Below are 12,543 nucleotides of genomic sequence, written 5' to 3'. Positions count from 1 at the left end.
GCCAGCGGCGGGCGAAGGGGCTCGGCCGCCGTCTCGCGGGAAGCCCCTGGCGAGGGCGCCGCCCGGGGGCGGGCGGGCGGGCGGGCGGGGGAAAGGGCGGAGACGGCGGCCTAGCGCCCGCCTCCCGCCGCAGTCCTCAACCAGGTCGGATCCCGGGGAATATACCGCGCCTCCGCCCCGCTGGTGGCGTGCAGTGCGAGGCTGCGGGTTGTGCTGTCATGTCTGGCAGAGGCAAGGGCGGGAAGGGGCTCGGCAAGGGGGGCGCCAAGCGCCACCGCAAGGTGCTGCGCGACAACATCCAGGGCATCACCAAGCCGGCCATCCGCCGCCTGGCTCGGCGCGGCGGCGTCAAGCGCATCTCGGGGCTGATCTACGAGGAGACGCGCGGCGTCCTGAAGGTCTTTCTGGAGAACGTGATCCGCGACGCCGTCACCTACACCGAGCACGCCAAGAGGAAGACGGTGACGGCCATGGACGTGGTCTACGCCCTGAAACGCCAGGGACGCACCCTCTACGGCTTCGGCGGCTAAACTCGAATCGCAAACCACGTACTGTAAAAACACAAAGGCTCTTTTCAGAGCCACCCACAAATTTCACAATGAGAGCTGTTGATTACTACAAAAAGTTGTTGGTAGAGAATGAAAGTTGATAGTTTGAAGTTGTGCCGTGTTAAGTACTTTAGACAACACACGTCATTTCCTACGTATGCAAAATACATAAAATTATGAGATATTTTTTTTTTTTTGTAATTGCAGCTCTTTTTAGGGAGTATGTGGGGGCTCTTAAAAGAGCCTTTGGGTCAGAATTTTAAACCGTTTTACTTGGAGCTGGTGTACTTGGTGACGGCCTTGGTGCCCTCGGAGACGGCGTGCTTGGCCAGCTCGCCGGGCAGCAGGAGCCGCACGGCCGTCTGGATCTCCCGCGAGGTGATGGTGGAGCGCTTGTTGTAGTGCGCCAGGCGCGAGGCCTCGCCGGCGATGCGCTCGAAGATGTCGTTGACGAAGGAGTTCATGATGCTCATGGCCTTGGACGAGATGCCCGTGTCGGGGTGCACCTGCTTCAGCACCTTGTACACGTAGATGGAGTAACTCTCCTTTCTTGCTCTCTTGCGCTTCTTGTCACCCTTCTTCTGGGTCTTGGTGACGGCTTTCTTGGAGCCCTTCTTCGGAGCAGGAGCTGATTTTGCCGGCTCGGGCATTCTTAAAAGTTTCTTTCCAAGATCTCCTCTGTACCTCACAACATCGAAAATGGCGCCTGCCACCCCTATTTATAAGGGCGTTATGCAAATTAGTGGATTGTAATCGTCCCATTCCTATTGGAGTAAAAAATATCAACGTAATTACAGGCACTTCCGTCCTGTCACCCGTCACAGCTTGGGCGCTGCATCTACACAATCGTTGTGCTTTGCAGCTACGCTGATGGCGGTACTGCCCTCAATAGGGCGCAAACGTGTCTAACTACACAGTAAAAGATCTACTGAGCTTACAGGCAGCAGAGGTATCATTAAAAACGTCTGGGTTTAGCATTTTGCAGAACTCAGCTTTTTTTCGGATGTTTAAGAGAGGAATTATAGTTGCTAGCAGCATTTCAATTTTAAAAGGATCAACGACTCATTAATGTTTTAGCATTACAGGTATTCTAACGTTTATGAACACAAAATTCGGTAACAAACAGCTCTCATTGTGAAATTTGTGGGTGGCTCTGAAAAGAGCCTTTGTGTTTTTACAGTACGTGGTTTGCGATTCGAGTTTAGCCGCCGAAGCCGTAGAGGGTGCGTCCCTGGCGTTTCAGGGCGTAGACCACGTCCATGGCCGTCACCGTCTTCCTCTTGGCGTGCTCGGTGTAGGTGACGGCGTCGCGGATCACGTTCTCCAGAAAGACCTTCAGGACGCCGCGCGTCTCCTCGTAGATCAGCCCCGAGATGCGCTTGACGCCGCCGCGCCGAGCCAGGCGGCGGATGGCCGGCTTGGTGATGCCCTGGATGTTGTCGCGCAGCACCTTGCGGTGGCGCTTGGCGCCCCCCTTGCCGAGCCCCTTCCCGCCCTTGCCTCTGCCAGACATGACAGCACAACCCGCAGCCTCGCACTGCACGCCACCAGCGGGGCGGAGGCGCGGTATATTCCCCGGGATCCGACCTGGTTGAGGACTGCGGCGGGAGGCGGGCGCTAGGCCGCCGTCTCCGCCCTTTCCCCCGCCCGCCCGCCCGCCCGCCCCCGGGCGGCGCCCTCGCCAGGGGCTTCCCGCGAGACGGCGGCCGAGCCCCTTCGCCCGCCGCTGGCCCCCGGGACGCCTCCGCCGGCTCTGCCTGTCGCCGGCGGCCCCGGCACCCCGCCCCGCGCGGCCCCGGCCGGCTGTCAGCCCGCGCGGCTCTCCGCTTCCTTCCTCTGCCGCCCCGTCCCTTCCCCGCCTTGCGCAGGCGCCGCGTCCGAGACGGCTCTGGGTCCGGGCCGGTGGCGGGAGCGGGTGCCGGTGGTGCCGGGACCGCGTTTGGGGCCGCGGCGCCCCGGGCCCCGTGCCGTCCCGTCCCTGGCCGCTGCTCGCGGGGCTGCGGCAAAATCCGACCAATCCGGGGCCGCGCTGGGCGCTACCGCCCCGCCCCTCCGCCCGTCCCGCTTCCGCTCGGAGCAGCCCGTGGAGGGACGTTTCCTTGGCTGCGCTCTCTTTGTTCGCCTCGGCCATGGAGGCTCCGCGTTTTCTTTGTCTACCTGGATACTGCGCTCCCAACCGCGGCCCCGTCCTCCGCGCAGGCCTGGGGGCCGAGCCCCGAGAGTTCAGCGCTTTCGTGTCGGTGCGAGGGGGAACAGGGCCCTAAGCAGCAGGGAAAACGGTCCGTGAGGACTCCGGTGGGGAGACGGTTGGGCCTTGAGGCTCCCGTGAAGGCAACTCGGAGCGGCTGCTTTGGCGCGCCGGATGGGCCGTCCGCCTTCCTCTTCTTCAGCCAGCCCCAGCCCCGCGGCGCGGTCCGCCGGGCAGCGCTGGCCGCAGGGTGCCGGGCTGCCTCCCGGCAGCTGCCGGGCTCTGAAGGAGAGAAGTGCTCGCTGGCGTGCAGCTGGATGCAAAAAAGCGACAGAAAACATTAAAGACATTACCAAGCAGATGTCGGTATGACATCTTAAAAATGAAGAATAACCAAATATTTATTTATTTACTTATTTATTTTGCAAATGAGCAATGCAGGATTTTGGCTGTGTATATCACACTTTTGCTAGCAAACCTCTCATCCATGCTGCTTACAGTAGGTTGGGCTGTAGCGGATGAGGAAATACTGAGTTATGAGGCTATATTTTAAAATTGTTAAAATTTTCAGTGTAAGTTACACACTTAGAACAGAAGTGATATGACTGTCCTACTTGGAAATGATTATATTATTTCTATTTTGTGCACTTCACACATGTCTACCTTTTAAAAAATTATTGATATACTTTTAAATTTGTACAGTTGTTTATGTAATTTCATTCCTGAACATAATTTACAGAATTGAGGCAACTTCTCCAGAATATTTCTTGGTAGAATATATTTTCCCAAATGCAGGGAAAAACATCATTGAGATATTCATGTATATAGTTACAGGTGTCCAAAGAAGTACAAGCTTTTTCTATGATTATCAATGTGAATTCCACTTTCATCCCAACTGTGATTTTAAACAAATTAAAGTGAAAGGATGTCACCCAAATACATACGACATGAGGTGGCAAAACTAGCTTTAATTTAATTATATTCCCTTATTAACAGAACAGAATGAACTAAAACTGTTTATAGAGTTACTGGAAGGTTTCTCATTAGGGGGCCTGCCAGCCTGGTGCCTGACATTACCATTTGGCTCCACAAAGTCTGCTTTGTTCTTTATACCTGAAGATCTGTGTCCAGATATGTTTCCTGAGGCAGTTATGAACAACCTTCTGCATACTAAAGGAAGCCTAAAGGAATTACAGAGAATCTTTTAGTGGTTCAAAAGTCATAATTTCTTCATAACTCTTCCTAAGTACAGGGTGAGTATCCTAGTATAATTTTTCCTTCTAGCTGTATAACCACTGGAAGACTTGGAAAATAATCTTTTAGTGTGTCAAAAGTCATAATTTCTTCATAACTCTTCCTAAGTGCAGGGTGAGTATCCTAGTATAATTTTTCCTTCTAGCTGTATAACCACTGGAAACTTGGAAAATAATCTTCCAGTGCGTCCTGGCAGAAATGGGTGATGCAGAGGCTGAGACCAATAATTTACAGATTAACAGCAAATACATTTCCCCAAAGTGGAGAGCACCTTTGATATAATTTAATAACATGCTTTCTAGAAGGCTGCCTTGCCTGACGGTTGCTACCAGTGGGCACAGATGTATTTCCCAAGTGTGTTAGCGACATAGTCATCTCTCTTATGGACGAAAGGCTGTTCTTAGAAAAATACTATTAAAGTAGAAAGAAAATTTTGCTGCTGAGTATAATGCCTAATGCCTTGTTTTTACTATGGATTTGGAGCCAACAATTATTATTCAGATCAAAGTTTAGGATCCGGTCCCCAGATTATAGGAATTACATTTTACTCATGAATTTGGACTCATAGTACCGGGAGTTAAACGAGTAAGGAAGCCTTTGCAAAACTCTGCTTCATTAAAAAAAAACCCAACAACTTATTACTTTAATTGGACAATCTCCCCCATTTCCTCATTAAACTATAATGAGGAAATTGTATTTGCTGCAGTAAGACGACATCTCACCATGACTTTACAAGAAACTACATACTTATTAAAAAAATCATCACATCAGTGTATTACATCCAACTGCAAAGTTGCTCTTAGTTTTCTTGAGAGGTTAAATGGCAATTTAAACCCATACCTGTATCTGCTGTAAGTGTAAAAATAATAATAAATAATCATCATCATCAAACTAAAGTCATGTAAGATTTTTTAATAGAGTACATTATCCCTAACATTGCAAACAAAGTAAACGTGAAACAAGGGCTAGAAAAGCCTGTCATCTTACTTTTCAACTACGCAATTGTAAGATTTTTGATATGTACACTGACATTATTGAGCTATCCCTAAACATAATGGTGATCTATAGAATTTGAGGGAGCTGGGTTGGAGGGTTGTTTTTTTTTTTTTTTGCATAACAAGTTCTTTAGAACATGTATTGGAACCCAGTGATACAGCTAAAACACCTTATGGTATGGATTTCCTCTTTACTACTCTTTGTTGTATACGCAAATGAGAGAAAGCTCATTTATTTAAACTGGCTTTGCTAAACTCCTTCGTTCATTGGGATTTGCTTGAAAGCCATGAGTCTTTAATGCCAGTAGATTTGCTAGCCCTCTTGTCATATAATCCATCTGATTTATAGGACATATACATTTGAGGCCTCGTCAGTGTGGTGGCAGCACAGGCTTCACAACTGGTACAACCAGTAGAGACTAAGAACAAAAATAGGAAATGCTAAGAAGTGGACCTCAGTATCACAGAGGGCGAAACTCGAGTCACTGAGGTGAGCAGAGTAGTGAGTGAAAGAAGAGGTGGTTGGAATGAGATTCTGAAGAAAATAATGAATTTCTGGTCAGATAACAAGAAAAATTTGGAGAGATGTTCTGAATTTGCTTCCACACACAGAGAAGGGCAGGGCTTTCTCCTGTGGAACTGACTTTGATTTCCACATACAGGAATTTGTTCATGGAGAAATCCCACTCCTGGATACAGATACCTCCAACCCCCATAGCTTTCTCTGAAATTCCAGTGCTTTGGTCTAGAGGTGCACACTTGTGGCCCAGAAAGCCCATCATATCCTGAGCTGCATAAAAAGTAACATGGCCAGCAGGTTGAGAGAGGTGATTGTCCCCTTCTACTCTCTGCTCTTGCGAGACCCCACCTGGGAGTACTGCATCCAGCTCTGAGGTCCCCAGCACAAGACAGACATACAGCTGTTAGAGCAGGTCCAGAGGAGGGCCCCCAAAATTATCAGAGGGTTGGAGCACACCTCCTAAGAAAACAGGTTGAGAGAGTTGGGTTTGTTTAGCCTGGGGAAAAGCAGGGTCTAGGGAGAGCACATTGCAGCTTTTCAATATAGAAAGATGGAGAGAGACTTTTTACCAAGGCAGGTAAGGCAGCAGCTGAGAGGGCAAGGGGCAACAGTTTTAAACTAAGAGAGGGTAGATTTAAATTGGATATAAAGAAGAAATTTTTTTGCAAGGGTGGTGGGACACTGAACCAGGCTGCCCAGAGAAGTTGTGGATGCTCCATCCCTGGAAGTGTGCGAAGTCAGGTTGGATGAGGCTTTGAGCAACTTGGTCTAGTGAAAGGTGCCCCTGCCCATGGCGGAGGGGTTGGAACTAGGTGATCTTTGATGGTGTCTTCCAACCTAAACTGTTCTATGATTGTAATCTTCTGACACACACATATGCCGGGATCTGTTCTGGGAACTAAATATGGAAGACTTGTGCATGTTAAAACAGTTTCTATACCATCACAGCTCTTCAAGAAGAGAAGTATAAGTGCTAGGAGATATGTAGCTGCAGCTAATGAGGATCAATAAAACAGCATAATGAAAACATTACAGGTCTAAATGTACCCACTTGCAAACAGAACCGTTAGTACACATTCTGTCACAGTATCAGAATAGTCTGGTGCTCTACACAGCTCTCTTAATTTATGTTTCTCTCCACAAATGATCCCTGATGTCCCACTTTGGCCATGACATAGTCCTGCCTAAAGAAGCCTCTCTGCTACAGCTTGGGGAAGGGGGCAGCTGAGAGGCACAGGGTGCACTATGTTGCTATAGGCAGTATTTTGCTTCCTCCAGGCCCAGAGCACTCCTCCTTCTCCCCAGGGGATGGGGAGGGCAGAGGTGCCGCACAGGTGGGAGCTATGGCCCCAGTGCAGTGTGCTGGAGACCATCACGCACAGCTTCTGGGAACATCCTAGCAAGAGGAATCAGCTAGACAGGCTTTCGCATGATTTATAACAGAGACTCCAAAGCGCTTGAACATTGTGATACTTGTGCCAACAATGTAGAAGACAAATCCAAATAATACAGCCCGCTGTTAACTGAGGTAACAAGAGGAACAGTTATGCACAGTAAGGGAATTTAAGAATGGCAAGTTCGAAAATCCCACTTAAAACAGGAACATACTAGCACTGCAAAGAGTTTCTTCTAAATAGAAAGACGCTACGTTGTTGCTTTACAGAGCAGGTCTGACTAGTTAAGTATCTAGATCAAAACGAGCCATTCCCCCTAAAGCACTTCTCTTTTTATTTCCTAAATAGTCACAGGGAATCTTTACATCTTTTAAAGAACAAAGGCCTGCCAAGGAAGCTTTTCTTCATTCTTAGATGTAGTTATATGGGTTTGGGATGACCTCCTATTTATTTTCATGCCGCATAGCTTTATCCACTCGCCCCTCAGTCAGTTCGTCACCCCCAAAAATATATGAATACATATATTTCACACTATAAGTAGCCTGTGAAATCATGGAATTTGAGCGGACTCAGTAAAGAATGAGTGTTTTACTGATCTTATTACAAGACAGACATGAAACAAGCAGTAAATCATTACAAATGTAATTCATAGAATCATAGAATCATAGAATGGCTAGAGTTGGAAAGGACCTTAAAGATCATCTAGTTCCAACCCCCCTGCCATGGGCAGGGACACCTCTCACTAGAGCAGGTTGCTTAAAGCCCCATCCAGCCTGGCCTTGAACACTTCCAGGGATGGGGCATCCACAACTTCCCTGGGCAACCTGTTCCAGTGCCTCACCACCCTCACTGTAAAGAATTTCTTCCTTATATCTAATCTAAATCTCTTCTCTTCCAATTTAAAACCATTGCCCCTTGTCCTGTCACCACTCTTCCTGACAAAGAGTCCCTCTTCAGCTCTTCTGTAGGCTCCCTTCAGGTATTGATAGGCTGTTATAAGGTCTCCCCGGAGCCTTCTCTTCTCCAGGCTGAACAACCCCAGCTCTCTCAGTCTGTCTTCATAGGAGAGGTGCTCCATCCCTCTGATCATCCTCGTGGCCCTCCGCTGGACCCGTTCCAACAGGTCCATGTCCTTTCTGTGTTGAGGACTCCAAAGCTGGACACAGTACTCCAGGAGGGGTCTCACGAGCGCAGAGTAGAGGGGCAGAATCACCTCGCGAGACCTGCTGGCCACACTTCTCCTGATGCAGCCCAGGACACGGTTGGCTCTCTGGGCTGCCAGTGCACACTGCCTGCTCATGTTGAGCTTCTCATCCATAAGCACTCCCAAGTCCTTCTCCTCGGGGCTGCTCTCCAGCCATTCTCCACCCAACTTGTATTTGTGCCTGGGGTTGCCACGTCCCAGGTGCAGGACCCTGCACTTGGCTTGGTTGAACTTCATGCAATTTGCACGAGCCCACCTCTCCAGCCTGTCTAGGTCCCTCTGGATGGCATCCCTTCCCTCCAGCGTGTCAACTGCGCCACCGAGCTTGGTGTCATCAGCAAACTTGCTGAGGGTGCACTCTATCCCACTGTCCATGTCTCCGACAAAGATGTTAAACAGTACTGGTCCCAGTACCGACCCCTGCGGAACACCACTCGTTACTGGCCGCCACCTGGACATTGAGCCATTGATTGTAACCCTTTGGATGCGGCCATCCAGCCAGTTCCCTATCCACCGAGTGGTCCATCCATCGAATCCATGAGTTTCCAATTTTGAGACCAGGATGTCGTGCGGGACAGTGTCAAATGCTTTGCATAAGTCCAGGTAAATGACGTCAGTCGCTCTGCCCTTGTCTACCAAGTCTGTGGCAGTATTGTAAAAGGCCACCAAATTTGTCAGGCACGATTTGCCCTTGGTGAAGCCATGTTGGCTGTTTCCAATCACTTCTTTATTCTCCATGTGCCTTAGCAAGGATTTCAGGAGGATCTGCTCCATGATCTTGCCAGGCACAGAGGTGAGACTGACCGGCCTGTAGTTTCCCGGGTCTTCTTTGTTTCCTTTTTTGAATATTGGAGTTATGTTCCCTTTTTTCCAGTCAGTGGGAACTTCACCAGACTGCCACGATTTCTCAAATATGATGGAGAGGGGCTTAGCAACTTCGTCCGCCAGACGAAGAAAGAGCATTAGGGTTCTTTTATTGAAAAGGGGGAGTTGGAAAGCAAATATATCACCCCTCTCAGAAATGAACCAAAAGTTTTAAGACATTGCCACAGAATATAGTTTCAGCTCCCTAACAAAAGGAGGACATATATTTAGTACCAAAGCACTTCTTTAAAGAAAGCAACACAACTCTTTTCTGAATGTGTGGGTGGCTCTGAAAAGAGCCTTTGGGTTATAATGTTAGATTATGAAAAGTCTGAGCAGTTTTGCTCGTTGAGCTTATTTGCTCTTGGCCTTGTGACTCTCGGTCTTCTTGGGCAGCAGCACGGCCTGGATGTTGGGCAGCACCCCGCCCTGCGCGATCGTCACCTTGCCCAGCAGCTTGTTGAGCTCCTCGTCGTTGCGGATGGCCAGCTGCAGGTGGCGGGGGATGATGCGCGTCTTCTTGTTGTCGCGGGCCGCGTTGCCCGCCAGCTCCAGGATCTCGGCCGTCAGGTACTCCAGCACAGCCGCCATGTAGACGGGCGCTCCAGCCCCCACCCGCTCCGCGTAGTTACCTTTCCGGAGCAGACGATGGACGCGGCCCACGGGGAACTGCAGCCCGGCCCGCGACGAGCGCGACTTAGCCTTGGCTCGGACTTTGCCTCCCTGCTTCCCGCGGCCGGACATGATTTACGAGCTTGAAAGAGCTTCAACCTCCCCTCCCGCAAGGAAACAGACAAAATCAAACTGACGCAACGGCTCTTCCCCTTTTATCCCTTCCCTGGGCGGGATTCGGGCTTGCTGATTGGCTGGAAGCTGTCGCTGCTTATACAGCCAATGAGAAGACGGATCGTATTTCGACCAATCAGAGAGAAAGCTACAGGCCCCGAGCGGGAAGGACCAATCAAATTGTACGAGTAAGAGATTCGAAATTTGCATAACCGCCCTATAAATAGAGGGCGCCGCGGCCATTTTAGTTGTTGCTTCTGTTCTGAGTGAGAGCGGTGGTGCGGTTAAAATGCCTGAGCCGGCCAAGTCTGCCCCCGCGCCCAAGAAGGGCTCCAAGAAGGCGGTCACCAAGACCCAGAAGAAGGGTGACAAGAAGCGCAAGAAGAGCCGCAAGGAGAGCTACTCCATCTACGTGTACAAGGTGCTGAAGCAGGTGCACCCCGACACGGGCATCTCGTCCAAGGCCATGGGCATCATGAACTCCTTCGTCAACGACATCTTCGAGCGCATCGCCGGCGAGGCCTCGCGCCTGGCGCACTACAACAAGCGCTCCACCATCACCTCGCGGGAGATCCAGACGGCCGTGCGGCTCCTGCTGCCCGGCGAGCTGGCCAAGCACGCCGTCTCCGAGGGCACCAAGGCCGTCACCAAGTACACCAGCTCCAAGTAGAGCGAGCGCCTCGGCACTGTCGGTTTTAACCCATTAACCCAAAGGCTCTTTTAAGAGCCACCCACATACTCCCTGAAAGAGCTCTAACACCAGTGTTTCAGTCTTTCTAGGTGTGAAACATACGTGAAAAGCAGTAAATAAATTTATCGGTCTTATCAAACTTTGTAATGATTAATAATTTAAAATCCTTGAGTATTTTGCAGCTTCAATCAAATTCAGATGTATTATTACTTGATAAATGTTAACATTCAGATTCCTTTCCAATAAACGTCAGCTGTACTGTTAAGCTCTTTACAATAGAGGTGAGATGCAGTACCTTATAGAAGGCTATATGTTCCATCATAAATAAGAAAATCGCGTAGCTTCCAACACCTACATTAAGGCACCCACCCCAAAACGTGAGGATGAGGGGAAAATAAAGGACTCTGATCGCTTTTTTGCACAGCGGTCCCGGGAGAGTCTAAGCTTAAAATTTTTCTCTTTTGAATGGGAAGACAGGAAGCAGCCTCGTAGTTGGGAAGAGGAGGACGAGGAGAAGCGAGAACACTTCTAAGGCGGGATGGGTGCTTCGGGAGGACGCGCTGACCGGGGACGCGTGGACTCGGGCTCACCGCCGAGCGCGGAGGCAGCGCGGGCAGCGCTCCGCTCCCTGCCCCGCCGCCAGCGCGGGCTTTTCGAAACTCTCCCATCGCCCAATAAACGGCCGCGGCTTCTCCCATCAGCCAATCACCACCGGCCGTAGGCGGAGCTCCCGGTGCTGGGTGCAGCTCCGCGCCGCTCCGCCTCCGCGCTCCAAGCGGGAGCAAAGGGCCCTGCCCGCGGCGGCTAAGGACGGCCGCCCGGCAGAGCTCCTGCCGCACCGCCACCCGGCCGGCAGGGTGCGGGAGAGGATCGCCGGTAGCTCCGACCCGCCCTTCCCTCCCCGGCGGTCGCCTTCTCAAAAAGGCAGGTCGGTGAAGTCACGCAGAACTCAAGAGCTGCCCCAGGGCAGCGCTGCCAAGCGGAAAGATCACTGCCAAGGAAGCGGAGGAGCCGTGCTGTGACAGTTCCCGGCTGCGGTCGCTAAGAGGTGTGGCAGTCGCACCCAGCCGGGTTAGGAACCGCGTCGGTCAAAGCGCCGAAAGAAACCTCCACGCCCCAAGCAGCCCCTTTAACGCAAACACCCAACCGCCCTGCTAAAAAAAAAAAAAAAAAAAAAAAAAAAAAAAAAAAGTCAGCCTTTAGAAAGCGTTTTCGCAGGGAACGTAAACTTTATTTTTCCCAAGTCTTAACGCAACCACGGCCGGAAGTTTAGCGTCCCATCCACTCCACAGACGAACGTCCCACACGGATAGTAGCGTGTGGTTACCTCTGCTGCAGGCACGGAGCTCGGTGACGGAGCGTATCAGCCCTTTTTCGGACAATAGTGGGTGGCTCTTAAAAGAGCCGTTGGGTTTAAGTATTTCCACTTCAACACTTCACTTCTTGGGCGCCGCCTTCTTCGCCTTCGCCGCTTTGGGCTTGGCCGCCTTGGGCTTGGCTGCTTTGGGCTTCACCGCCTTCGCTTTAGCCGGGCTCTTGGCCGCTGCCGCCTTCTTGGGCTTGGCAGCCTTGGTCACCTTCTTGGGGCTCTTGGCCGCTTTCTTGGCCGCGGCGGCCGCCGGCTTCTTGGCTTTCTTGGGGCTCTTCTTTACGGCCGCCGCTTTCTTGGGCTTCTTGGCGGCGCTGGCGGGCTTCTTGGCCGCCGGCTTCTTGGGCTTAGCCGCGGCCGTCCGCTTCTTGGGAGCCTTCTCCTTCACTTCCCCGGGCTTCTTGCTGAGGCGGAAGGAGCCGGAGGCGCCGGTGCCCTTGGTCTGCACCAGGGTGCCCTTGCTGACCAGGCTCTTGAGCCCCAGCTTGATGCGGCTGTTGTTCTTCTCCACATCGTAGCCGCCGGCGGCCAGCGCCTTCTTGAGCGCGGCGAGGGAGAGCCCCTTGCGCTCCTTGGAGGCGGAGACGGCCTTGGTGATCAGCTCGGTGACGCTGGGGCCGGCGGGTTTGCGGGCTTTGGCGGCGCCCGCCGCTTTCTTCGGCTTCTTGGCGGCGGCCTTGGCGGCGGGGGCCGCGACGGTGGGAGCGGCGGCGGGAGCGGTCTCCGACAT

General features: G+C 51.6%; 6 protein-coding genes across 6 annotated transcripts; 2 read left to right on the top strand and 4 right to left on the bottom strand.

Annotated features, from left to right (window-relative positions):
- The first annotated feature begins 218 nt into the window (after positions 1-218).
- Positions 219-530, top strand: LOC141479674 (histone H4). Its single transcript, XM_074168954.1, has one exon. The coding sequence runs from the start codon at positions 219-221 to the stop codon at positions 528-530; it is 312 nt and encodes a 103-aa protein (XP_074025055.1).
- A 287-nt stretch (positions 531-817) lies between these two features.
- Positions 818-1,198, bottom strand: LOC141479370 (histone H2B 7). Its single transcript, XM_074168524.1, has one exon. It carries the CDS (start codon positions 1,196-1,198, stop codon positions 818-820), a length of 381 nt encoding a protein of 126 aa, XP_074024625.1.
- Positions 1,199-1,749: 551 nt separating this feature from the next.
- LOC141479673 (histone H4) lies at positions 1,750-2,061 on the bottom strand. Its single transcript, XM_074168953.1, has one exon. It carries the CDS (start codon positions 2,059-2,061, stop codon positions 1,750-1,752), a length of 312 nt encoding a protein of 103 aa, XP_074025054.1.
- Positions 2,062-9,321: 7,260 nt separating this feature from the next.
- On the bottom strand, positions 9,322-9,711 carry LOC141479594 (histone H2A.J). Its single transcript, XM_074168840.1, has one exon. It carries the CDS (start codon positions 9,709-9,711, stop codon positions 9,322-9,324), a length of 390 nt encoding a protein of 129 aa, XP_074024941.1.
- A 331-nt stretch (positions 9,712-10,042) lies between these two features.
- Positions 10,043-10,423, top strand: LOC141479595 (histone H2B 1/2/3/4/6). The gene has a single exon (XM_074168841.1). It carries the CDS (start codon positions 10,043-10,045, stop codon positions 10,421-10,423), a length of 381 nt encoding a protein of 126 aa, XP_074024942.1.
- A 1,240-nt stretch (positions 10,424-11,663) lies between these two features.
- Positions 11,664-12,543, bottom strand: LOC141479593 (histone H1.10). Its single transcript, XM_074168839.1, has one exon. It carries the CDS (start codon positions 12,541-12,543, stop codon positions 11,881-11,883), a length of 663 nt encoding a protein of 220 aa, XP_074024940.1. The 3' UTR covers positions 11,664-11,880.

Source organism: Numenius arquata, chromosome 2, assembly GCF_964106895.1.
Source record: "Numenius arquata chromosome 2, bNumArq3.hap1.1, whole genome shotgun sequence".
Classification (NCBI taxonomy): domain Eukaryota; kingdom Metazoa; phylum Chordata; class Aves; order Charadriiformes; family Scolopacidae; genus Numenius; species Numenius arquata.
The sequence above is the reverse complement of the archived record's forward strand: the minus strand, read 5'-3'. Positions and strand labels throughout refer to the sequence as shown.

Coding starts and splice junctions, on each gene's coding strand:
- LOC141479674 (XM_074168954.1), top strand. CDS start 219: ATGTCTGGCAGAGGCAAGGGCGGGAAGGGGCTCGGCAAGGGGGGCGCC.
- LOC141479370 (XM_074168524.1), bottom strand. CDS start 1,198: ATGCCCGAGCCGGCAAAATCAGCTCCTGCTCCGAAGAAGGGCTCCAAG.
- LOC141479673 (XM_074168953.1), bottom strand. CDS start 2,061: ATGTCTGGCAGAGGCAAGGGCGGGAAGGGGCTCGGCAAGGGGGGCGCC.
- LOC141479594 (XM_074168840.1), bottom strand. CDS start 9,711: ATGTCCGGCCGCGGGAAGCAGGGAGGCAAAGTCCGAGCCAAGGCTAAG.
- LOC141479595 (XM_074168841.1), top strand. CDS start 10,043: ATGCCTGAGCCGGCCAAGTCTGCCCCCGCGCCCAAGAAGGGCTCCAAG.
- LOC141479593 (XM_074168839.1), bottom strand. CDS start 12,543: ATGTCGGAGACCGCTCCCGCCGCCGCTCCCACCGTCGCGGCCCCCGCC.